Source organism: Anser brachyrhynchus, assembly GCF_964034855.1.
Source record: "Anser brachyrhynchus genome assembly, chromosome: 17".
Lineage (NCBI taxonomy): Eukaryota > Metazoa > Chordata > Aves > Anseriformes > Anatidae > Anser > Anser brachyrhynchus.
Window position 1 is genome coordinate 3,324,385 of NC_137710.1, and position 23,726 is coordinate 3,348,110.

The 23,726-nt window shown below is 56.0% G+C and overlaps 3 protein-coding genes across 20 annotated transcripts in view; 2 read left to right on the plus strand and 1 right to left on the minus strand.

The window, feature by feature from the left end:
• Positions 1 to 5,801: 5,801 nt before the first annotated feature.
• Positions 5,802 to 11,168, plus strand: OGFOD2 (2-oxoglutarate and iron dependent oxygenase domain containing 2). Of its 5 annotated transcripts, none has more exons than XM_080558881.1 (7): positions 5,802 to 5,995; positions 6,073 to 6,129; positions 7,124 to 7,234; positions 7,972 to 8,071; positions 8,930 to 9,054; positions 9,543 to 9,800; positions 9,940 to 10,589. In XM_080558881.1, the coding sequence occupies exons 1-7, from the start codon at positions 5,873 to 5,875 to the stop codon at positions 10,027 to 10,029; spliced, it is 864 nt and encodes a 287-aa protein (XP_080415007.1). In that variant the 5' UTR covers positions 5,802 to 5,872; the 3' UTR covers positions 10,030 to 10,589. The 5 variants fall into 5 exon arrangements, with proteins under 5 accessions (XP_080415007.1, XP_080415005.1, XP_080415006.1 ...); XM_080558879.1 differs by having other exon boundaries at positions 5,808 to 5,995; positions 10,446 to 11,168; XM_080558880.1 differs by lacking the exon at positions 6,073 to 6,129 and having other exon boundaries at positions 5,808 to 5,995; positions 10,446 to 11,168.
• A 693-nt stretch (positions 11,169 to 11,861) lies between these two features.
• Positions 11,862 to 15,930, plus strand: ARL6IP4 (ARF like GTPase 6 interacting protein 4). Its single transcript, XM_080558884.1, has 6 exons — positions 11,862 to 11,958; positions 12,408 to 12,598; positions 12,954 to 13,286; positions 13,723 to 13,840; positions 14,751 to 14,820; positions 15,059 to 15,930. Exons 1-6 carry the CDS (start codon positions 11,882 to 11,884, stop codon positions 15,113 to 15,115), a joined length of 846 nt encoding a protein of 281 aa, XP_080415010.1. The 5' UTR covers positions 11,862 to 11,881; the 3' UTR covers positions 15,116 to 15,930.
• Positions 15,931 to 19,441: 3,511 nt separating this feature from the next.
• Positions 19,442 to 23,726, minus strand: part of PITPNM2 (phosphatidylinositol transfer protein membrane associated 2) — a 132,286-nt gene continuing 128,001 nt past the window's right edge. For all 14 annotated transcript variants that reach the window (XM_080558876.1, XM_080558875.1, XM_080558870.1 and 11 more), the window contains 5 exons: positions 23,466 to 23,614; positions 22,564 to 22,713; positions 22,291 to 22,474; positions 20,843 to 20,971; positions 19,442 to 20,554 (listed from right to left, as the gene is read on the minus strand). In XM_080558876.1, the coding sequence (XP_080415002.1) occupies positions 20,207 to 20,554; positions 20,843 to 20,971; positions 22,291 to 22,474; positions 22,564 to 22,713; positions 23,466 to 23,614 (960 nt within the window). In that variant the 3' untranslated portion in view covers positions 19,442 to 20,206. The remainder of the gene's footprint in view (positions 20,555 to 20,842; positions 20,972 to 22,290; positions 22,475 to 22,563; positions 22,714 to 23,465; positions 23,615 to 23,726) is intronic.

Below are 23,726 nucleotides of genomic sequence, written 5' to 3' on the forward strand. Positions count from 1 at the left end.
CAGGCCACGCCCACCTCCCCCTTAGCCACGCCCCCTCGCTGCGGCGCTTTCCCGCCGGCGCCACCGTGCGCCGGGAACGGGGGTGACCAAAGGGGGGGGGGGGCACCGGTGTCGCCCCCCAGCGTCACCCCCCCCCCGGTGTCCCCCAGCCCCGCACCGCCTTGGCCAGGGCAGCCTCAGGGTCCCCCCCCCCACACCCTGTAAAATTTCACAGAATTTATTTTCTTTGGGTAGGAAACGAGGGAAAAGATGGAAGGGCCCTAAACCACGCTTGGTGGGGTTTTAAATTAACCCCTAATAATTAGCCCCTACTACAAGTATTGCTGCGAGGGGTCCGTTTTCAAGAAATCCGGCTGATAAATGTTTTTGTCTTCGAGCCGGGACAAGCTCGTGCCATCCAGAGGGCTGCCAGCGCTCGGCCTCTTCCCCGCTCAGCACCCAGGTGGGTGACAAGGGACAGCCGGGTGCCCTGGGTCACCCGCGGTCAGGGGTCCCCGCGATGGACTTCAACAGGGTCTGCAACCCCGGCAGCGTGGGGTCTGTGGGAGTCCCGGAGTTCACCCCATGTCTGGGGAGAACAGAAGGAAGAAGTCAGTTTCCTCTGCCCGGATAACCAAAAAAAAAATGAAAATCTCACGTTTCGTTGTCGATTTTAATCCCGCTAATGAGCGCTTACAACTAAACAGCTCGCTTCAAGCCATCCCCACGGCCACAGGGATGCAGCCAGACCTGGCGTGGCTCTTCCCGGGTCGGGCTGCCGGTGGGGAGGGCAGATCTAAGCCGTAGGAAGCAGACTGCAGCCTGGCGAACGCCGTCGCCTTTCTGGTCCTTTCCCTCTCTGCACCCAGATCGCTCCCCAGGCCTCAGTGCAATGACTCCCGTGTTCCAGGTGGAGGCTCCTGGCACTACCAAGCCCCCTGCTGCCCCCAGGTGAAGATGGTGCCACTTCTCTGTGCCGTAGGGATGGTCCAAACCCGGACCAGGAAGGGACGGAGCAGAGCCCCTTGTCTGAACCTTCCCCTTCCTCGCTCCCCAAGACAGAGCAGCTGCGTCCGTGCCCTGGGCCCCCACACAGCCGGGACACAGCCCTCGGGAACAGTTCGCTCTGCTGGCCCCAGCCCCGCAGGACCCCCAGAAAAGCCCCAGAGGCTAACTGGTTTTCTTCCCCCCGGCCATGCTCTGCTCAGGCGGCAGGACTGTCTCGATTTGGAAGGACACAAACTGGCCCTTCTTCAGCTTCTTCAGGGGAGAGGCGCCGTTGCCCCCGAACACGTTGTCTTCCACTTTGAATGCAAGAGAGGGCAGGCCCCGGCTTTTCCTCTTCATGCTCTTGCGCTCCCGCTTGTAGGCTGTGGTCATGTTGGCGATCACCTGTAAAGCAGATGGCTCGGGTTGGGCCTTGAGGCTGCTTAAAAATCAGCTCAGCTCTGCTGGCGAAAGCTGTGCCGGCAGCGTCAGCGCTGCTGGCGGCACCTCGAGGCACGGGAGGGACCAAACGAGGTCTCTCCCCACCTCGTCTCATCACCCCCAAACTTGCAGAACCCATGCTAAGAAATGACGATTTGTGGCTGTGCTCAGAGTTCTCCAACGGCAGAGGGCAGAATGGGATCTAGGCTGGAGCTTCGGGAAGCTCTGAGCACCTCCTGTCAACCACAGCCCCTGCTCCTGCCCTGCTCCTGCCCTGTTTGCAGGTGGTACCAGCGACCCAGACACCAGACGGGGCAGGACACCTCAGTGTGACCTTGTCTAGCATTTTTTGACACACAGGTCTCCCAAGCACTTTCCAAAAGACACCGAGGCAATTTTTTGAGGCAGGAAACTTTCACGGGAGAGAGCCCACAGGCAAGGGACTCCTGCGGGGTGGCATTTCTGGACAGGCAGGGGGCTCAGCTGCAAGACTTACAATTTCTTTCACGGCGTTCTGCTGCTCCTGAACGGCGGCTGTGAACGGCGGGAGGCCATCTGCCTTGCTGGAGCTAACGCCCTGCTCCTTAGAGTCCTTGACGAAATCCACCTGCAAGGCACAGACACGTGGGCGTTACCCTGTAGCTGCACCAGCACCGAACCTCCTGCACAACCCCGCTCTGCCGAGAAGTTACCTCGGAGGACAGGCAGACGTATCTGTTGAACATGAGGAAGAAGGGGGTGTACTTCGTGGCGGAGTTGACCGAGGTGCGGAAATCGAAGAGCACGGGGTCGAGGTGGGCGTCCCACTCGCCGGGCTTCTCGCTCACCACGCTGCAGATGGAGGATCTGAGCAGCTCGGCGCTGCGGTCGTCCAGGCTCGCGCAGTCGGCGGGGTCTGCAGGGGTGAGGATCTGTGAGATGTTCCAGCGCTCGCACAGATGCCGGCTGACCTGCAAAGGTCACCGCAGCAGTGAGCGGCCCCCCCCTGCCACGAGACACGGCCGCGCCACGTGGCTGCAGGGGAGGGGACTTCACAGTGCTGCTGGTAGCAAAAAAAGACTGGAGCAGAAACGCTCCCAGAAGCCTGAGGTACTACAGGAGAGGGAGAAAGGTGTCACTGGGCATGGCGAGCTCCCTGGAGAAGTCATGGCCTGACCGAGGATTTTGCAACAACCTTTGTTACTGCGCTTGAGGCTTCCCACAGCACTGGCAAACTGGGTTAATCCCAGCACGGGGCAGAAAGCTTACGGGCATCATCCCACGGGGCTCTTCCTTCCGAGCAGAGAGGCTGCAGTGCGGCTGGAGGACTTGCACCACCTAACTGCGGCCTCAGATCCCTACAGCGTGAAGGCTTTGGAAAGCACCTACTGCTCGGGCAGCGGGGCTGGGAGGTGGCAGCACCAGCTCCTTGCACCCCGCGCGCGGCGTGCTGCGGCTCTGCCAGTTGGACCTGCTGTCCAAAAAAACCTTGAGATCACGTTGCTTTTTCCATGAACCACCCAGTGCGTGACCTACCTCCTCGCAGAAGTCCCAGCTCTGACTGGCATAAATGTTCTTGGACGCTCCGAACCTGAAGAAGAAGAGGACACACGATTGGTTTTACTCCACAGGTCGCAGGGCAGAGCAGCCGATCCTCACAGGAAATAGGGCACAAAAGGGACAGAGGGTCCCCAGTGGGGAGAGGCAGGCGTGACCTCGCCTTGCCAAGAGCAGAGAGAGCTCTGCTGGCCGTATCTGTTCCAAAACAGCCAAGCCTGTTTGTTCAGGAATGATAAGGCAGCAGCAGAAGCAAGCAAAGTTTCTTGCTCTGAAAGCAGCCTCTGCTGGCTCCACGCATTTTCCACGAGGTACCGTGGTGAGAGGCACCACACGAGTGCAAAACAAACACCTCCTGGAAGGGATCAGGGTACAGTTTAGAGCTTCTGCAGGGAACTGGGGCACAAACTCTGCTGACCTTGGAGCTACGCAGAGAATCACTTCTGCCTCTTTCTCCCTTCCCCTGCTAACAGGAGGACACCAAGCTGCTCCCAAACACTTTGTAAAGAGCAACTGCGAGGCACTGCATGGCCTCTCCTGCGGGAGAGAGCGCGTGCTTTTGTGGGAAACCATCTTGCAGACACAGATTCTATCTGCAACACTTCCCAGAGTGTCCCACCTCACTGCAGAGGCGCAGTGTAACTAACAAGAGAAGAGCCCACCTGTAAAAAATTGTAGCTAGGGCTTTAGCCACTGACAAGGGATCTTTCTTCTGCAGAGGAACAGCCTCAGTCCACTTAGTGAAATAGTCGGTCACAAGGAGGACGTGTGTATTGCTCTGGCTTGTCTCAGGAAAAGGTCCTGCATGAACGAGCACCAAGAAAAATCAACGTGATGCCACATCATCGCCCAAATGAGGAAGGTAAAAACCGAACCCAGCAAAACAATCGCTGTGACAAGGCAAACAACCCCGATTCTGTTCGGCACTGCCATTTAGCCAGCACAACTCTGTGACCTTTGTCATCAAAAATCCACCCATCACAGCCTCAATCCTGAGAAGTAATGCACGCCCACAACTCCCATTGTGTGTCGAGTGGGAACCACGCCAGTCACCGGATCAGGTTGCACCTCGGTAAGCTGCTACGGCCTCCCTGACACCTCCTCACTGCAGAGCTAGGTGGCTTTCACTCACGTGTGGCCCCAAGTCTGCCACGCTTCCTGATGGCTGGCGCGGAAGCCTTGAAGAGCCTGTTTGACAGCCGCAAACACTCACCGTGAACATCTAATCCCAGCACTTCCCAGGGAGATTCCACTTTAACAGGTCTGGCTTTCCGCGATATGTTCTTGTTGTGCTCCGCGTTCTGGCACGTTTCGCACATTTTGATCTGGAAAAGGAAAAATTCATATCAAAGGACTTTAAAATAGGCTGACAATTTCTGTCAGATTCACACTGAACAGGTTATGAATGGGTAGGAGGGGCAGTAACTGTGAGCAGCTTCCTTCTACCCTATAAAAATAATGGGACAAAAGAGAAAGAGGACAAAAGACAACAGGCTGACACAGCTCACCTCTGACAAAACTCACTCAGACAGCTTTTGAGGACACAATAACCAACTTTCTGAATATGATCTATAGCAAAGACATTTCTCACCCCACTTTGGAGCAAATATTTACTGTATTTTAAACTTCTTCTACTGACTAGAAAAACTGTCAGCCCCAGGGTGCTGGAGGGGCATGGGCTCTTGGTTTATGCAATGTAACTGCAGTTCTCCAAAGCAGGCCGTGCCACAGAGCCCTGCTGCAGGGGACTTTCAGCAATACTCCGGGTGAGGCACAGCAGCCCGGAGGAGCTGACAGAAACAACAAGCACCTCTCATTGCAATAGTTTAGCGACCTGAGGAGCTCTGGCGGGAATCCATCCTGCTCAAAGCCAATCCCAGTTCCCATGCTGGCCAAAAGTGCCCTGCACGAGGATGCCCACCTGTGTAGGCTTTCTCAGGCTCAGGGGAAAGACACCCAATTTATCCAGCTGTCTCAGGCCGTTCCAGCAGTTTCACCTAGCAGGTGGCTTCAAAGCAAGAGCACCAGAAATGAAACCGCCCGTGCATGAGGGCTCCTCCAGCTGCTCTCTGGGGTCTCCTGCCTGAACGCCTCGGGAAACGCTGGTGGTGCCGCACTCACCCAGTCCACCACATCCTTCACGATGCCCAGCCAGTAGTACCGGCTCTGGATGCGGTGCACGGTCTTCTTCTGGCCCAGGTGGTTCCCGATCTCGGTGAAGTGGCTTTCCAGGAAGACCTGCCGCCTGCGCTCGGGGTCCACGATCACCTCGCGCTTCTCCTCCTTCTTGGGCCCCACGTAGTAGAGGCAGCCGCCTGCGGATGGCAGAGAGAAGGCATTTTCGCATCACGCTCCTTGAGGCAGCTGTCCCCCTGCCCCAACCCCACAAAAATCCCCCACCCCACAGCGACAAAGCCCTGCTACGGGCAGCATCACCCCCCACACACACCTGGAGGCCCCCCCAACCCAAAACCACCTCACGGACCCCCGGGGGGTGGAGAATTCCTGTCAGCACCGTGCCCCCCCCCGTGAAGGCGGTTGTGTGTGTGGGGGGTCGCTGCCCACCGTCGAGGACGAATTTCTGGGCGTAGCGCTTGAGGTTCTTCCTCTGGATGGAGCAGAAGCTGGGCGGGAAGCAGCCCTCGGCCAGCAGCCGCTGGATGTCGGCGAACTTGCTGCTGGGGCCGCCCGGCTCGGCCGCCGCCGCCGCCACCACCTCCTCCTCGGCCACCTGCAGCGCCGCCTCCATGCCTGGGCTGAGGGCACCGTGACGGGGCCTCGCGCGCGCGCTCCCGCCTCCTCCCCCCCCCACCCGGGAGCGCGCACCCTGACGGGAGCGCGCCCGCACACCGGACCTCCGCCCCTCCTCGGGGGGCGGGCGGGCGGGCGGAGCCGCCCGGGGGCCGGCGCTCAGGGTCCGGGCGGAAACATGGCGGCGGCCCGGCCGTTCCGGGCGTGCTCCTGCTTCTTCTCGGACAACGTCTTCGTGAGGCGCTGCGGGCTGCACGTCCGTTACCGGCACCGCGAGCAGCTCCGCGGCGACTACGGGACGGTAACGGCGGAGGGCTGCGGGGGGGGGCGGCTCGGGGTCCCCTCCCGGCTCGCTGCTCACCGCCCTGTGGGTTGCAGGCGCTGAGGGAGCGGGGCTGCGGCAGCCCCGAGGTGTTCGAGGCCGTGGTGCGGGAGGTGAGCGGCGGGGGGACGGGGGGGGGACAGGGGGGGACGGGGGAGGCCTCGTTGCTTCTCTGTAACTGCCTGAGAGGGAGGTGGGGGGGGCTGGGGGTTGGTGTCTTGTCGCAGGTAGCTGTGGTAGGGTAAAGGGAAAGGCCTCACGCTGTGCCAGGGGAGGTTCAGGTTGGAAATTCGGAGACATTTCTGTCAGAAAGAGCGGTTAGGTACGGGGATGGGTTGCCCAGGGAGGTGGTGCCGTCACCGTCCCCGGGGGTGTTCAAGGAAAGGTTGGGCGTGGTGCTTGGGGACGTGGCTCTGTGGTGACACTGGTGGCAGGGGGATGTTGGAGCGGGTGATCTCGGATCTCATTTCCAACCCCAACAATTCCGTGATCCTGCTCGGTTCCCTGGCTCCCCAGGCCAGCGAGCTGTCACGCAGCCGCCGCCAACCTCACCCCTCCTTCCTCATTTTCCTAAAGCGTGCTGTAACTAACCTCACGGCGGGTTATTGAAGAGGAAAAGCTACCCAAATCAGCTGCTGCTCCAGCTGTTTGGGCTGCGATGACAGATCAGCCTGTCCTGACAGCACTTAGCAGTAATCCCTTCCTGACAAGTCTGGTCTCCTTCCTGGCAAATGTCTTCATCCTGCACAATGCCTGTACTGACAGAACATAAGCCAGACTCTCAAGGCGTAGGCCGGTGACTCACGAGGTGTCAGAAATGCCTGAAAGGGTTGAAAACTCGCAGCTCCACGTGACACGTCCATGGAAAGACTTCAGTTATTTTTTTAAGCCATCCGCTGTGAGAATGTGTCTCAAATCCCACTGAGGCATTTGAATTTTTAAATATTTATAGGGCTTGTCTTGACTACAGAAAAGCAAAGGCACGCACTCTGTCTCCCAGAGGTACCCTGAACAAAAATAACTGGTTTGAAACAATGAGCAGGTTCCTTGAATTGTTTTAGTTATCCATTTTGATTTTCTAACGAGATGCTTTTTGTTTATTCCTAGATCGAGGAAGAAGTGCAGAGAAGAAAGCAGTTAATCCATCAGTCGGCGGAACGCAAAGCCATCATCGCCAGCCGTTACAAACGAAAACACCCCGAAGTGTACATTCTTCAGGTAGACACTGGGTTTGAAATCTGTTTTGCACCCAGGGAGCTGGCTGAGAGTTTATTTTTGCAGTAGGGAGCCCTTTTATCATCGGGACTGTGCACAGTTCTAGAGCTGTGGCACCCTGGCTCGTTCTCCAGGCAGGATTCTGCCAGGTTTGTAGCCAGATGAGGGTCGTTCATTGTTGAAGCTGCACCAGCACCGGGTACCAAGCTCAGAATACCATCAGTATTGGATCTGAAGCGTCATTGCGGCACACAGGGTTAGTGAAGGCTGAGGGACAGCTACAGAAATCAGCGTTTTTGCCCCCTAACACACAGAGAAGTTCTGAGTTGCTCTCAGCTGGAGGGTGGCAGCAGGCTGCCTGCCTGCGTGCACCCCCCCCCAATTGCTCTGTTGTGCTGAGGCCAGGACAAGATGCGAAATCCTTTAGGAATGACTTTGCATTTATCCATTAGGTGTCCACGCTGTGAGTCAGGCTCTTTCCCGTTGTGCTAAGGATAAATCTGGTCGGTTATATTTAGAAATACCCATGAACTACAGAAAAACGCAATTAACTAAACCACTAAAGACACCAGTATCATTTTCTGCCACAAAAGTAACCCAAGTGTCACCATCAGCCTTGCTCCCTAGACTCTATAAAATTTCTGTGCCTTTGTGGAAGCCCATTTCCCTCTGGGGCTGTAAAAGACAGTGCAAGCTAATTGTGTGTCTGTTTGTATTTGTCTTCCTTCCCTGGATGCCAGGATTCATTCCTGGCCCCGGAATTTTTAGAAATCGTTAGCTACTGCACTTCACCAGATGCTCATCTCGATGGCCTCCTGCGCTACACCGAGTCCTTCTCAGGTAAAAAAAAAAAAACACAACCCATCATCGACAAAGAGCACCCACGTGACGCCGAGCCTCAGCGATGACAGCTGTTTTCGAGCCCTGTCTTTAATAGCTCGGATTTGATACGCAGCCGAGACGAGCAGGATGTTATTTTCTGCCTGATGAGAGTCTCTGGAGAGGCAGTGTTGTGCAGCAGTTGTGCTCTGGATGAGATCCTGGGTTCTGCCTTTCCAGTCCCAGCCTGCTGATGTCTCAGCAGAGGCTCTCGCTGCAGCAGGGCTGGGGTTTTGGTTGTACCGTAACCTCACAGGGGAGCCCGCTGAAGGAATCCTGTTTGCTAGGGGGGCTTGGTTTTCCCTCCCCAGTGCTTTCCCATTTCAGACAATCCCCCTAGGTTAGTCTGAGCTGAAATATTTTCAGTCTGGCTTTCAGCCTTTTTAAAAGAGATCTGGGTTTTCAACTTCCCTGGTGGCATTCGTGAAGCTCTCTTCCTGCCAGAAATGCTGACAAAAGCTGAAAAGTTGTCTCCTTTTCTCAAAACAGAGAAAAATGTGTGTGCTTGCAGAGCTCTGCTCTCCAGAGCTTCTCAGAGCACTTCCGTGGCACCTACAGCAGGCATTTAAATCGGTGCCAGGGCTCACGGCTGGCAGGAGAAGCCTGGAAGCAAGGGGCCAGCGTGCAAAATAACAAATACATCCCAGAGCCGATCCTCAGGACCAGCGCCAAGCCTTTGAGCAGCTGGAGCATGACGCGAAGCGTGTGGGTGCTGCGTTCTCACCGACACGAGCACAGTCTAGCTCGGCAGCACAACGGCCAAGCACACTCCTGCCTGTTTTTTTCCCCCAGCACAGAGCATCTCCCTTCTCTTGGCAGATAAGAGGATCTATCGGTTGCCAGTGTTCACAGAGGAGTTCTGCCGAGCCTTTGTTGAGGAGCTGGAGAACTTTGAGCAGTCAGACATGCCGAAGGGCAGGCCCAACAGCATGAATAACTACGGGGTAGGACTCAGCAGCTCTCGTGCTTCTTTAGGGGGAGTGTTCCTGAGCAGACTTCGTATTCTTTACCATCCTTTCTGTTCCAAAATGTCAATAATTTGAGTACAGCTTTGTTTGGGTACGGCCTCCTTAAAGTGAAAGGGCAAAGGGAATGTGTGTGACTTGTCCGGAGACAAAAGGACGGGGAAAGGCAGGGAAAGGGCATGGGAGCTGCTATCTCAGAGCAAAGAGCACCTTGCATTTAAACAATACACATTTAAATCGAGGCGTCTGTTTCTGAAGGACACTCACCTCTTGATTTTACTCTTTTCACCACCGCTTTCCACCTGATCTTCTTTCCTCTCCCTGTAGCTGGAGTCTTTGTTCTTTGGTTCTTTATCTGAGCAAGCAGCAGCGTTGGAAGAGGACAAGGCAGCTCTGCAGCTTCTCTGATGAAGCAGCAGGGAACCCAGCTGTTGGTCAGCTGCTCCCAGCTCCTCTCTTTGTGGCAGGTCTTGCTCAATGAGATAGGGATGGATGAAAACTTCGTCACGCCCCTGCGGGAGAAATACCTGCGGCCCATAACGGCTCTGCTTTACCCCGACTTGGGGGGCGCCTGCCTGGACAGCCACAAGGCGTTCGTGGTCAAGTACGCGCTGCACGAAGACCTGGATCTGAGCTCTCACTATGATAACGCAGAAGTCACCTTAAACGTTTCGCTGGGAAAAGACTTCACAGAAGGCAACTTGTACTTCGGGGATTTCAGACAGGTACTGGGCACATTCCTCACCTGGGTCCTGCTTCTGTTCCCCCCTAATCCCAATTTCAAGGCATTGACTGTTCTAAACCACAGTTGTTCACTTCTGACAGTCAAAACCACTCTGTCCCTTCCCCTTTTTAAAAATGTAGTGGTTATACAGGAACCTTTTCTGCTGCAAACAAGATCTCAGTGTTCAAGCTAACTGCAGCCAATTCAAGGAGAGGAGAGAGCTGTTGTAGGAGAAGCTGGAGTGAAACAAACCAACCCATCTTCCCTTAAGGGACATAACGAGCAGGGAGGTGCTGAGAGAGAGGGAAAGAAGTCATTTACTTCATGTGAGACCTACGCCTAATTCTGTAACCCCTGTTCTCAGGGGATTCTTCACAGGAGAGAGGTTAAAAAAACACCATACACTGGTGAAAGAGTTTTGTGATTGAAACTCTGTCTTTAAGTTCCCTCTGGACCTGTCTCTGGGAATGCCTTACCTGAAAGCAGTTGTACCAAACTGCTGCCCGGCCACCACTGGAGTGGCTGCGTTTGAGGTACAGCCCATCCTCTCCCTGTTGCTTGTTTAAGAAGTCGAAATTCAACTCGCTGGACACTCTTCTTCAGGGACTTCCTGGTGTAATGCTGTACCCGCCTGCCTTTGTTCCAGGATCCCAGCCCAGTGCCGAACTACATCGAGGTCGAACACGTGGGGACGCAGGGGCTGTTACACAGAGGAGGGCAGATCCACGGGGCGCTCCCCATCGCCTCGGGGGAACGCTGGAACCTCATCGTCTGGATGAGAGCCTCAGCGATCCGCAACCGGCTTTGCCCCATGTGCAACCAGAAGCCCGAGCTAGTCGAAGCAGAGGGATTCGGAGACGGCTTCACGGAAACTGCTGAGGATGACGTGCCTGAGACTGTGGATCTCTGTTCGCTGTGGTAGCAGGTGGTAGGGCATGATTTCTTCGGACCGAGTTGCCTGAAGCTGCTTTCTGTCCTCTCGGGCTGCACTGACAGACTCTAGTGGATGCGTGAGTCACGTCAGAAGTCGCTGTCACCTTGGCAGGGGGATGCAGAACCAGTCCTGCCGGGCTGGGGAAGCCGGCTGCGTCCCCTGCTGGTACGCAGGCAGGCAAGGGCTCACCCTCGGCCTGGCGTGGTGGAGGGATACTTGGAAGATGTGGAAAGCCTTCCGTTGGAGCCACTGCAAGGGCTCTGTGAATATTTTCAGGGGTACAGGAAAAATAAATGAAGCTGCTTGGCCTTTGTGGAGACCTCTGTGCCAACAGCAGCATTGCAAGGCTCTGTACATGGAAAAGAACAGTGCAATAAAACCACATACCCCACAGAAACAGTGCAATAAAACCCGAAATTTGCCACTTCTCTGCTATTTGCGGGGAGTCCTGGCCTCTTGCAGGAGAAAAGCTTTTGGTTGCGGGGCAGCAGGGAGAGATCCGCCCCAAACTCAGCTAACGGTGGCTCAGAACAGGCTGCTGGGAATGGTGTGGAGTTACCACCACCGGAGGTTTGCCTAACGCAGGCTCAGAAAAATCCATCAGGAGCAGCACAGGAAGCGTCGATCCCCTGGGGCGGCTGAGGGGGTGCCTCGGGGGCTCCGCGAGCTCTTCTGAGCAGAGATTTCCCTCTCAGAGACGCTGCGAGTGTCGAGTAAGCGAGGGGGAATGGGCCTTGGGGAGAGAGCTGGGGGGTACCTGCAGCACAGCCGGGCTCTGCAGAGGGAAGCGAGGGCAGGAACGTGACTCCCTTGGGACAAGCGGAACCACAGGGCGCCCATCGCAGTACCCAGCGCCTCCCCGGGGGCACCAGTGTCTGGAGGGGCTTTGCCATTATTCGATTACTCCCTTATTCAACTGCAGGAGTTGCAGTGAGGGGGCGTTGTGGTGGCAGGACCTGGGGAAGGCTGGATGGGGCAATAACAATGGGACGATAACAATGGGGCACCAACAATGGGACAATAACAATGGGGCACCAACAATGGGGACAATAACAATGGGGCACCAACCAACAATGAGGCACCAGCAATGGGCCCGGCCGAACCCCGGAACCAAAGAGCGCGGCGCTGTTGCCGGCCGGCGCCGAGCGATGGGGACCGGAAGTGAGGGGGGACGGGACGGGACCGGGCCGGAGGAGCGGCGGCGGCGGCGCGGCCCCGGCCCGCGGTGAGGCCGGGGGGCGCGGCGGGAGGGGAGGAGGGCGCATGCGCGCGGCGGCGGCACCGGGGGGCGGGTGAAAGCGGCCTTAAAGGGGCAGCGCGGCCGGGGCCGAGCTCTTAAAGGGGCCGCGCTCCTCTTAAAGGGGCCGCGCCCCGCAGGCCGCCGGCGGCCCCCGGTGCCTCCCTGGGATCCTGGGGAGTGGGGGGGGGGGGGGGGGCGTCGAGGCGTGCTGCGGGCGTCAGGGTGGTAATTGACCGGGGGTCCTCGTGCCCCTAATTAATTAACCGGGGGGTCCTCGTGCCCCTAATTAATTAACCGGCGGTCCTCGGAGCAGCGCTGTCCCCCCCGAGCGCTGGTGGCTGCCCGGGGACGAGGCCGCCGCACGCCTGCTGAGGCCGGCCGGGCTTCGCTGGGCTTGGGCAATTCTGGGGATGCTGAGGGCGCTGCCCCCGCAGGGGCCGAGGCGCCATGGCCCGCAGCCGGTCACGGAAGCGATCGCGGAGCCGGAGCCCCTCTCGCAGCCGGCAGCGGAGGAAGGAGAAGCGCAGGAAGAGCGGCGGGGACCCGCAGCCCGGCGGCGGCTCGCCGGGGAGGCGGCCCTCAGGGCCTCGCAGGCGTAGGTCGAGCTCGGCAGCCGCGAAGGAAGGTGGGGAGGGGTCCGCGACCCCGCGTTTTTACCAGGCTTTCTTGGGGGCAGGTGGACAAAGGGGGGGGGGCCCGGGTGGGAGAGAAGGATCCCTGCCCGTCACGTCAGCGCGCGCTTTGGGCCCGTTTTGGTGGGGCTCCGGCAGGTGCAGAGCCCTGAGGCCCCTCCTCGCGCTGCGCTGTAAGAACAGCTCCGCACCCTGATGTGTTCCAGGTGGCGGCACAGAGGGGATTTGCCCTGGGGACTTTGTCTTCAGGCTGGGAGAGCAGGGCAGTAACAACTGCAGGGGATAATAGGAATACCTGCTGCCACGGGGCCAGAGCTGCTCTGCTCACCCTCTTCTTATGCACTGCAGAAAAGAAGAAGGAAGGAAAGAGCAAAAAGAAGAGGAAGGCAAGCACGTCTTCCTCTGAGACATCTTCCTCCTCCAGCTCCTCCTCGTCTTCGTCTTCTTCCAGCTCCTCTTCCGAGGACTCCAGTGACAGTGAGCCCAAAGCAAAGAAGAGTCGACACAGCAAAAAGAAGCGAGCAAAACACAAAGAGAAAAAGAAGAAGAAGAAGAGAATAAAAAAGAAATCCAAAAAGAAGTCAAAAGAAAAAGCTAAGGAGGAGAGAGCCAAGGCAGAAGTGGTGCCTGGCCCCTCGCTGGAGCAGTGGCAGAAGGAGTCGCTGGTGGACTCCGGGCCAGGTAACGATCGCATTTCCCTCCTGCTTAGCCAGGGCTCAAAACATTGCACTGGGAAAAGGCCCCTGCGTGTCCCCCCGTGGGATCCACGCAGGGTGTCAGTAGCAGAGCTGTGCACAGAGCAGTCTCTGACTCTCCTCCCTTCTAAGTGGCTGCCTTTGAGCAACAGCAAGTAAAAGTAAGGAGCTACGGGCATAGATTGGTGAGTGGTTTAGCTCTAATTGTGGCTGTAAAGTGGAAACAGAGAAGCCAAAGGAAAAGACGCAGTCAGCAGTACCAACCTGGCAGAGCTCTGGGGCCATACAGCAGCCAGTCCTTGGCGTGGTTTGTCACTGAACCAGAAGCACCGCCATGGAGCCGGTGCTGCGTTCCTGGCTGCTCATTGCAGGCGCACTGCGGTGCCCCAGGAGCGTGGCTCTGACTGTCTGATACCTTCCAGTCCTGACAGACGAACAGAAATCCCGCATCCAGGCTATGAAGCCGATGACGAAGGAGGAATGGGATGCAAGGCAGAGCGTCATACGGAGAGTCGTGGACCCCGAAACAGGGAGAACCAGGTATGGGCCCTTGGGGCAGAAAGGAGGCAGCATGTCCCCACCCAGGCGTTGTGGGGTGGAGGCCTGGAGGAGGCCGTTCTGCAGCACTGCAGTGCCTGCACGGAGCCACGTCCCCTGCGGCAGCAAAGGCCTGAGCTGAGGCCTCGCAGATCCCTCCCATCAGCCCTGCAGGTGGCACATTGGGCACTGAAGTGTGACAACATGCTGGGTGCCCACACAAAGGGCACTGGGCTGCCTCCCAGCAGCCAGCTGCAGGCAGCAGAGCTCCATCTTATTTATTCCTTGGGGCGTGACTGGTTCAGCTGTTTCCCATTAAACGGCGCCCTGCCCCTGCAAAGGAGGAACCAGAGGGGTGATGGTGCCTCCATACCCCCCCCACTTCATGCTCCTGCCTTTCAGAGCTGAACCGTTAGCACCTGGGGCTGAGTGGGCAGGGAGCGTGTTCTGCTTGGGGTTACAGACAATCAGCCTGAAGTTCGTTGAGCTGCCAACTAGGAATGACCCAGTTTTTAATAAACTGCATCCTCCCAGCGAGCAGAAAACATCATGCTGAAGAGAATTGGGCATGACAAGTCCGGTCTTAAAATAGAAGGCAGCCTGCGGGGCTTAGGGAGGTGTGGAACTAAGGTCAGTTCCCCGGTAGGCACGTAATGAAGACAATTAAATTCCTGCTTGTAGTTGGAGGTGGGAGCTGCCTCTGATGGAAATTTGCTTGGGCAAGATGCTCTGGGGCCTGGCTGCCTTTCAGCCCCAAACTGGCTCCCGTTTATGAATGGCCCCTGCATGCTTTGGGCAGTCAGGAGCAGACTTGAATTCAGCATAATAAATAAATAAATAAGGAAGGAGTTTTGCAGAGGCTGGGTCTGAAGCAGTAGCTGTCACAACTTGTGGCCCTCTCCTTGTCTTCCAGGCTTATTAAGGGAGATGGAGAAGTTCTAGAAGAAATTGTCAGCAAGGAGAGACACAAAGAGATTAACAAGGTAATTGGGGGGGGGGGGGGGGCGTGTCACCATCACTGACTGCTGGTGGGTGGGGTGGGGGCCACAGCTGAGGGGCTGCTGCACCCAAAGGCGTTGTTTTGCCTCCCGGGGACCTGAGTGGCTCCACCAGGGCAAAACGAGCCCTGGCAGCCCTGCAGCGGCCCCAGTGGGTGGGTGCTGGTAGCTTTTTGTCCTCGGGAAGGCCGTGCTCTGAGCGCCCGTCTCTCTCCCTTTCCAGCAAGCCACCCGGGGGGATGGGCTGGCCTTCCAGGTGCGGACGGGGATGCTGCAGTGAGGGCCTGGGCTCCAGCTGTGCCGGGGGCTGTTCTGCAGGCACCAGCCCGGGTGTGAGCCTCGTCGAGTGGAACCCTGCAGGCAGCACCGCATCAGGAGGCTTCCCGGGGCAGTTCCCACCCACTCTGTAAGTTACTGACTGGGAAGGAGAGCACCTCCCAGTAACCGCCCTCTCTCCTGACTGGGGCCAGTGTGGCTGTAACGCGCTTGGATCCTGCTTGCCCTGGTGCCCCTGTTAAGGCCCGAGGAGCTCAGCAGCACCGAGAGGTGCTCCTGCCCCTCAGCTCTGGGCTTTGGCTGGCAGGAGGCATTGCTGTGGCCAGGCTATGCACCAGGGCTGCAACACTGGCAGCCGGCTGCCACGTCTTCCCTTCAGGGGCTGCTCTCGGTCCCGTCCTTGTGGCCCTGTGCGTACCCAGCTCACGAGCCCTTCGTGCTCACCCACCCTGCTTGGAGCAGAGCGCCCGTGGTGCTGCGTGGCTCTGCTCGGGCTGCAGCACCCAGCCTGAGCCCTCGAGTGCCACCCTGCGCTGTGCCCCCGGGGCAGGGGCTTTACTCACGCCCCTTTCCCACAGTGCAGGTCCTGGGCAGCAGCAAGGCTCTGGGGGGGTCTCGGGGCCCCTGCTCACAGCAGCTGTGATGCAAACGGCCGTCATTTTTCCCCACTGCAAAGTCCATAAAGCTACAAACTGTTAAAAAAAAAAAAAAAAAGTGGTAGCTAACGGACAAGTGAGTCCTGCGGGACTGATCTGCGCAGAAGCCCTCCGTGTTGTGTTCGTGGCTGTAACCCTCCATTAAAGTGGCGCCTGCTCCCGTCCCGGGCTTTGTGACTCGTGTTTCTAGCGGCTCCCAAAGAAGCAGACGCGAGACGAGCCTTCCCATTTCTTTTAATCTGTGTAACTCACAATGATACTGTACACAAAGCACACCCAGGCATTGGAACGATGCACTAACAGCAAGGAGGAGAAGGAAGTCGTACAGAAGGTTTGTCACACACAAGCACGTCACCTGCACGGTGCTGCGCACACAGGGGCGTACCCAGCGCGGCCCGGGAGCGCCGGCTCGGGCTGCTGCTCAGCCCGGGCCGCGGGCGGGCGGCCGGCGCCCTCGGGCATCGCCCTCCGGTGGGTCCCCACACGCGCGTCTGTTACCCCCCCCTCCCCCCCCCCGAAGCAATTTTTTATAAATAAAATATAATTAACATCGTCGAATATAAAATTGACAGTCGAGGGTATCGACAGGCAGAGGGTGCTCAGGACAGGGAAGGGACCGTAAGGCTTCTAGAACTAATAGGAAATGCAGCAAACGGTGGCAATACCTGAAGAAGGGGCTGCTACAGCAAGCACGGCGGCTGCTGGGCGGAGCGGGCGTTTGTTAGTAACCCTTTGGCTAGTTACTGCTCTCGGCTCGCGTATCGGACACTGTAAACGTTTTTGGTATCAGAATTTCGCCTCATCTTGATGGAGTGAGCTGGCCACCCAGGGAAACAACTCGGCGTGAATGCATGGGGTCCTTTTTTTTTTTTTTTTTAAAAGACTTGAAAGGGACAGCGTCAGGTAGAAAGTCTGGCCCAATAGTTCCGTAATACAAAAAGCTGCTTTTTATAAAAATCTGAGCTCCACAGCAGAGTTTGATTCCCATGGAAACAATTAAAAAAGAAGGAAAAAAAAAAAAAAAGGAAAAGCCTGAGGCAGCCTGTGCAGTGCGTGCTGTATTGTGCTAATGTGCGAGTACAGGACGTGGGCTGCAGCAGAAGCAGCGCGACTGTCAGCGGTCGTGCTGGTGGCTGCCCAGACAACAGCGACAGGGAGGAGTAGGAGAAACTTTTAATAAGCTTTCATTTCAAAGCAAACGCGTTCTTTGTAACAAAGATAAGTTAGGTCTTGAACCTGACAGTGCCCCTTTAGTAAGGATGGGATCATACATTCATCTTTCCCTCACCGCGTCCAAGTGGATCCTCTTCCGTACACGTGGAAAGACATCGGGTCACATGCATCGCTCTCCGAAACAGCTCAGAACAAACAGGTTACAGACACAGAATTCAACTATTGCTATTGTTCTTTGAGTGAGTAGCACGTTGATCTTTGCTTCAGAGAGATGAGTGCCAGATGGGGGTGTCTGAAGACAGACTGATGCAGACTGTGATGGACTGAATCGGTGGAGAAAACTTATTGGCATATTTCCTGGTAACTACACCCACGTCATCTGGTATTATTGCAGCAATAAAGGTCCTGCTCTACAGTTGCTTCTCCATGTTGGATTTGTACAATGGCAACAGATGGGGGGCCAGGGAAAGGACCCGGGGAAGTTTCAAGAAGCTCAACAAAGGATGAGGACGGAGGTGCTATGATTGTCAGTCTAACTGGTTAGTAGCTGTTTAAAACATGAAGTGATGGAGAGGTGAGTATAATATTGCACTTCTGCATTCATTGACAGTTACATTAAACTTGGTCCATGAAGTAATTGCTTTGTACATAATGCCTGAAACAAAAAGCTACATTTTTAAATATTAATAAACCCTGAAGGTTCCAGTTCCTCCAGACATTTCTTCCTCTACATAAATAAATAACTTTCCATTTTATATATCCACTTTTTATGTTGAACATTTACATTCGCCTCTGTTTTACACTATCTACACATAAGAAAATGTGAACATCTCATCAGCATTGGAAAATGTACAGACCATGCCTTGGTTGTGGGCTTTGAGGAGAAGTTGAATTTTGCAAAGGCCATATCCAAATTTGCAGGAATTGTTTTGTGATGTGTTTTGGTGACTTCACAGGACGGATTGTGGCTTGGCTTCCTACTCGGATGGCAACTGTTGGATAGAACATTCGACTAGCAAAAAGCTGTGGGACGATTCACATTGTTTGGAAACCCAGTCAGCTCCGGCCGTACATTCAGAGAGAGCTTAGCTGGGCCCACAGGAAGGGAAGTCAGTTTTCGGTAATAAAAGTCATCGGATACATTCTGCAATTGACTAATTATCAAAGAGAAGTGGTTAAGCAGTTTGCAGTCAGGCTGCAAGGACGTGGGAGATGCACTGTGCGGGCGGGCAGCTGGGTTTGAGCGCCCCGCCGGCAGCTCAGCACTGTCCCTCCGCTGGCGGCGCAGGCAGCGGGCGCGCTGCGTCCGCATCGACGCCCCGAACACGAGGTCTGCCTCGGATGCCTGATGAGTTTAGGTTTGCCTACTGTGGCCCGGAGCCAAGTAGCAGAGCAGTGTTCACAGTGCTGTGTGTCTCAGTGCGGCCGTCCTGCACTTCGTATTGAAACAGTTAATAAAATGAAGCAGCCAGTCTAAAAAATTTTGTTATAAATAAGATCCTCGTAAGTAGAAAGTGATATAAATACAGGTAAGTGTGGTGGGGGAAGCAGGGTTACACACAGTCGAGGAGCTCGGTAGGACTATAAAATCTCCACGTGAAGAGGCCAACTGGAGGCTGTAAATGGGCACCCCGAGCCCCCCGGGGGGTGCCCCTCTGGCCCGGGAGGTGTGCGCAAGGAGGGAACCAGGCCCCTCGCCGCGGCCAGAAGTCCCGGCCAGGCTGACCTCGGGGGGGGACAGGGCTACGGGGCTTTCTGGAAGCCCCCGCTCTAGGCACTGTTCTCCTCTGCAGCACGACACAGCGCACACTGTGCGCATCTCGGTGTTACCAGGGGGTGCCGGACAGCAGCGATGGCTTCCCCCACGCACCGGGCAGCTCCCGTCACCTCGCACCCAGCCCCGGCTCACTCCGGCAGCACACAAACCATCGGCTCAGGCACAGCCGCTGAGAAACACACCAGGAAAATTAAGATATGGCCTTTTCTTAAGCTCGCCTGACTCTGTTGGCACACTTCCTTACAGTCTCCTTACTGCTGGAAAAACTTCCGCACAGAGTTTCTTTTTTTTTTTTTTTTAAATATATACATATACATATATATACGTGTGTGTGTGGGCATATGTATATGCACGTGGATGGATATATACACACACACACACACACACACCCTGGCTTAGCAATATTTCTTTGTCATGCACTACAAACAGATGTAGCTACATGAGATGGTAACAGGTTTCCATTCTAAAAATCATCAGTGCAAAAAACAATGAGGTTTTACAGTTCAGTAACTACCGGTAAAAGAAGCGAGTCTAGTTCCCATTGAAGCTGCTACTGAACTTGGAGAGAACCTGGGAAGAAGAAAATGTCTCAGAGGTGGGTGTTGAGAGTCAGACCCTGCATTTGGATGAGAAGAACTGCTTGCAAATATATGGTAGTTAGTTCTGGAAATAATATAGAGCAATATTTGGAGACTTTAACAGCAAATTAAGTGTCTGAGGCTTGTAACAGCTCAGAGTAGCTTGTATTCTTCTTTTAACAGGTCAACACGTTAAATTCCATCGGCTTCTAAAACGTCTCTTTAAAAAATAACAGTAATAACGACCCCACTTGCTTGGGCGTGAATCTGCCAACATTCTGCCCCTACCAACAGCATCTTTCTGCTTTGCCACTGCACGTACTCCTTGCGAAAGTGGCTGAACTTGAAGCTCCTCGTACAGGTAAAGCTCTCGGTTGCTCTGCCTGGCGCAGCCCACGGTAAATCCCTCGCTTGGGGCTGTCTGTGCCGGGGAAGCAGCGCGCTCACTGAACCCCAAACCCACCCCGTGCCAGCACTGGCAGAGCACCTCGGTCTGACTCCTGGGACAACCAAGAGCAAGTTCCCCCAGCCTCATCCCCGTTCCTGTGGCTCTGAGGACAGCACTCGGTCACGCGTATCGGAGCGATGGCTAACAAGGCGAGGAGGCACATATTTACAGTCACTAAACCTGGATAAGAGAAGGAGGCAGGAGAGAGCGCGATCTTGACCTGGAGACTTTTCCCCCCCCGATTTCCAGCTGTTCCTTGGGCTCATGCTGCACAAACCTGACGCTCCCGCTTGCAAGGCCTGAACGTTCCGCGTGGGAAACATCCCATCTCTTCCCAGAACACCACGATGTTATTAGAGTAGCACCATATTTACCCTTCCAGCCCGTAACGCCGGCCTCGTCCCTCTTTCCTTTTGTTTTCCCCTCCGGTGGCTACAGCCGACAGTCGCTGGCTCTGGCTTGGCTACTTCTGCCCCAAGAGGCCAGACTCCAGGCGGGATGCTGTGCTCCGGCCCCAGCACCCCGTGGCGATGCTCATGCTTCTTTGGCTGCGTTCCCTGTCCCTCTCCTTGTCGCTGTCGGACTGGCTCTGGGTGCGCTCGGGGCGGTGACCGGCGCTGCCGCCGCCGGCAGCCGAAGGCTGGGAGGAGATGGTGCGCAGCAGGTGGTTCCTCTTGCGCAGGAACTCCGTCTGGCTGGGCAGCCCGAAGCTGCCCTTCCGCAGCGCCATGCGCGTGGTGTTCTTGGCGGGGCGCGAGCGGTGGTTGTACTCCAGCTGGGCCAGGTGGGCCGCGTACCCCTCCGTGATGAACTGTGGGACAAGGATGAGAAGGGCAGGCGTTAGAGGGACGGGACGCGTTTCCCTGCTAGGCTCTGGGAGCTGAATGCTTTTGCTGTGCCAGGTTCACCGGGTGATGAACAAGACATGCAGCCACCCAGACAGACGTGACAGGCCCTGCCACACGGGACCTTCCTGTCTTGAAAAACACCAGGTCAGAGAGCAGTTTTAGGGTGACCAAATCCCCACTGTTCTCCCTCCCACGGGAGGCCCTTGGCTTTTCGGGCAGCACCCAGGGGGCTCTGACGAGCTGGCTCCTACCTGACACTGGCTCTGCAGCTTCTTGGTGGGTCGGCCAACGATGTAGATGTGGGTGGGTGGGAGGCTGATGGAGCTGTACACGGAGATGTCCTTCGTGGAGCCGTATGCTGCATGGATCCTCATGTGGAGCTGCAGGGAGAGAAAGCAACACGCGGTCAGAACATAGGGGCGCTCCTCGCCGCTCAACAGGCAGGGCTTCTTTTTTTTTTTTTTTCTAACCAGCATTTGTAGGAATCTCAGGTCAATAACTTATGTAAGTTCCCAGCTGGATAATGCACCGCTGAGCAAAGCATTAATTAACAGAGCCGGGGATGTTTACAGGCCGGAACAAGAGGAGTAACAGCAACAGGAAAGCAGATCTCCTCTGGCTGAACGGCTGCCGTGCCTTGAGGTCCGCAGGGGGCAGGGATGCCGCACACTTCACTGCCTGCTTGCCACTAGGGGAGAGGAGTGTTTTGCAGCCCCCTGTGCAGTCATCAGCAGCAGCACGGAGCCTTCCCCTCCGCTGGCCATGCTGCCACACGCGGTTACGCTGCTCAGCGCTGCGGGACGGAAGGAGAAGGGACAGGCAGCGACACACAACTGCCTTGCGGGGCTTTATCCGCCTGCACTCCCAGCGGAGAGCAAAAGCAGCTCCTGGCCAAAGCCTTCATCAGGGGGTTGAAGCAGGGGAGGTGCTGACGTTGGTGCCACCACAGACCAGGCTGCTTTGCCCCCAGAGCTGCAGGCAAGCCAGGGATATGGACTCTTTGGCCCTGGTCACAGATTTGTCCTCCAAGAGGACAAGGGAGAGCAGCTAACGCGGCCCTCGTGGCAGCAAGTCAGAGACAGCTGCTCCTGCCACCATGGTTCAGGCCAAAATGCGGGTCCAAGGGTTAATGAGGGGTTCCCTGTTTTTCAAGGCAGGGCACGAGTGCTCTGGAAGCTGACAGCTACTTCACTTGCCAGGCAGAGAAAAGCTTGTTTTATTTGGAGCTTTTCTGAGCCTCTGGGCTGAGTGACATTACGACCTCCCTGGGGTGAATGCTCGGGAAGCCGCTCTACGCAGTCTCCCATCAAGGGTAGGTGGTGCAAGGCCACTCCCTGCGGCAGCCCCACGCCCTCCAAAGGGCACCTCAGACCCGCAGGTCACACGACGGGCAGACAGAAAGCCACTGAGCAGGTGACAAAAGCACACGAGCAGGGAAGGGGAGGCACTGCTCCCTGTTTCACTTGGCATTTGGCGTTGGAAGAATCAGTGATGAGATGGGACAGTGCAGAGCGGAGATGACACAATTTAACAGCACAGACACTTTGTGGAGCAACAAAAGGATGAAAATAAAATGAACAGAGATTAATCTTCCATTGCAGGTTGCATTGCTGCCAAGAGACTGGTGCTGACAGGGGCAATTGGACGAGCAGCAATCTAAACCCGTGCTACGATCATATTTCAGCAGACGCAGGCTTACGTCTGTGATGAGGGATTTCAGGAAGTTGGCCTTGTGCCGCAGCGGGTCGTGAACGAGCCCATCGCAGAACGAGACGATCCCATGGGGGAAGTTGTGCTGTGCTAACCACGCTACCACCCTCTGCTTCTGCATGTCGGGGCGGCCTGTGACGTAGATAATGAGGTAGCCAAGGTCTTGCCAGTGCCTAGAAGAAAACCCACAAGTCCAGGGATTACAGACCTAGAGCAACGCTACGGGCAAAGCAAACCAACAGCCCCAGCCCCTGCCACTCACCGTACAACGTCGACCGCTCCAGCGCGGACTTTGGGGTCGCTGCCCATGATGGAGACACTGGCTGCAAAGGAGCCGTCGATGCTGAACACCACAAACTCCGTCCCCTTCGGCAGAACTGTGATGTAGCTGTCTGCGTAAGTGTGGTCACCCCTGAAAGGGAACCGGGTATTTATAGGTATAAAGATACTGAGGCTCTTTCAGAAGTACTGAGTGCACCAAAGCAGCCCCAGACCTGGCCCAAAGGCTCTAACAGCTGTGCTACCCTCGGTTAGAGCAGCGACGGGCACTGCAGGAAGGACTCTGTGTTGAGGTAGGGTGGGAAATAGTGCTCCGGAGTCCTGGTGTCAGTGCCCATCAGTGACTCAAAACACACTCCCAGGAGAACATAGCTGCATTCACCACTAAAACGATGCTCTTCTTCTCCCCCTTCCAAAGCTGAATGCCAGCAACTGGAGCTGAGCTGAAACCTCTTGGGCTGTGAATTACCATGAGAACAAAGTTCTGCCTCTCAAGGACAAGTTTATAGTCTTTAAAATACGCTCGGCTGTGCAGTTTTGCAGATGACAGTGAGGCCATACACCTATGGTGCAGAAGGCGTGCAAGATCCTGCAACCAGAGCTCAATTACCATCCTGTTCATGATGTAAGAGGCAGAATAAAACATGAATCTTCCTTTTATAGCTGTAGAGTACAAATCATTTTGCTCCTGTTGCTGGCAAACCAGGCTCTGAACACACCCAACAATCAGAGCTGCCACGCAAGGAGGGACCGTACTCTACAATTATCAAATTCCTCTTTTGTTCTGGGTTACAGGTCTATGACTTTGTCACGCAATCGCATGGCCTGTTTCAAGCCTTTTTTGTCCTCTTGCAAACTAAGCCACAGCCATCCAAGGTACATCACCTGACCACCATCTTGACAGGGTACACGCCAATGCCCAGGCGCCGGTTCTCAGGGATGACGTAGGAAATTCTGCCACTGCTGTTGCTGATCTCAGTGTCAAAGTAAACCCACTCTCCTGACGGCGGCTGGGTCATGATGTGGATGTCCACCTGGGGAGACAGCAAGTCTGGGTCAAAAACAGCGACAAAGATGAGTTGTACAATGGGCCAAGCACAGGGACCTTCCACCCAAGCCCCTTCGTTCATCTGGGCTTGGTCCTGC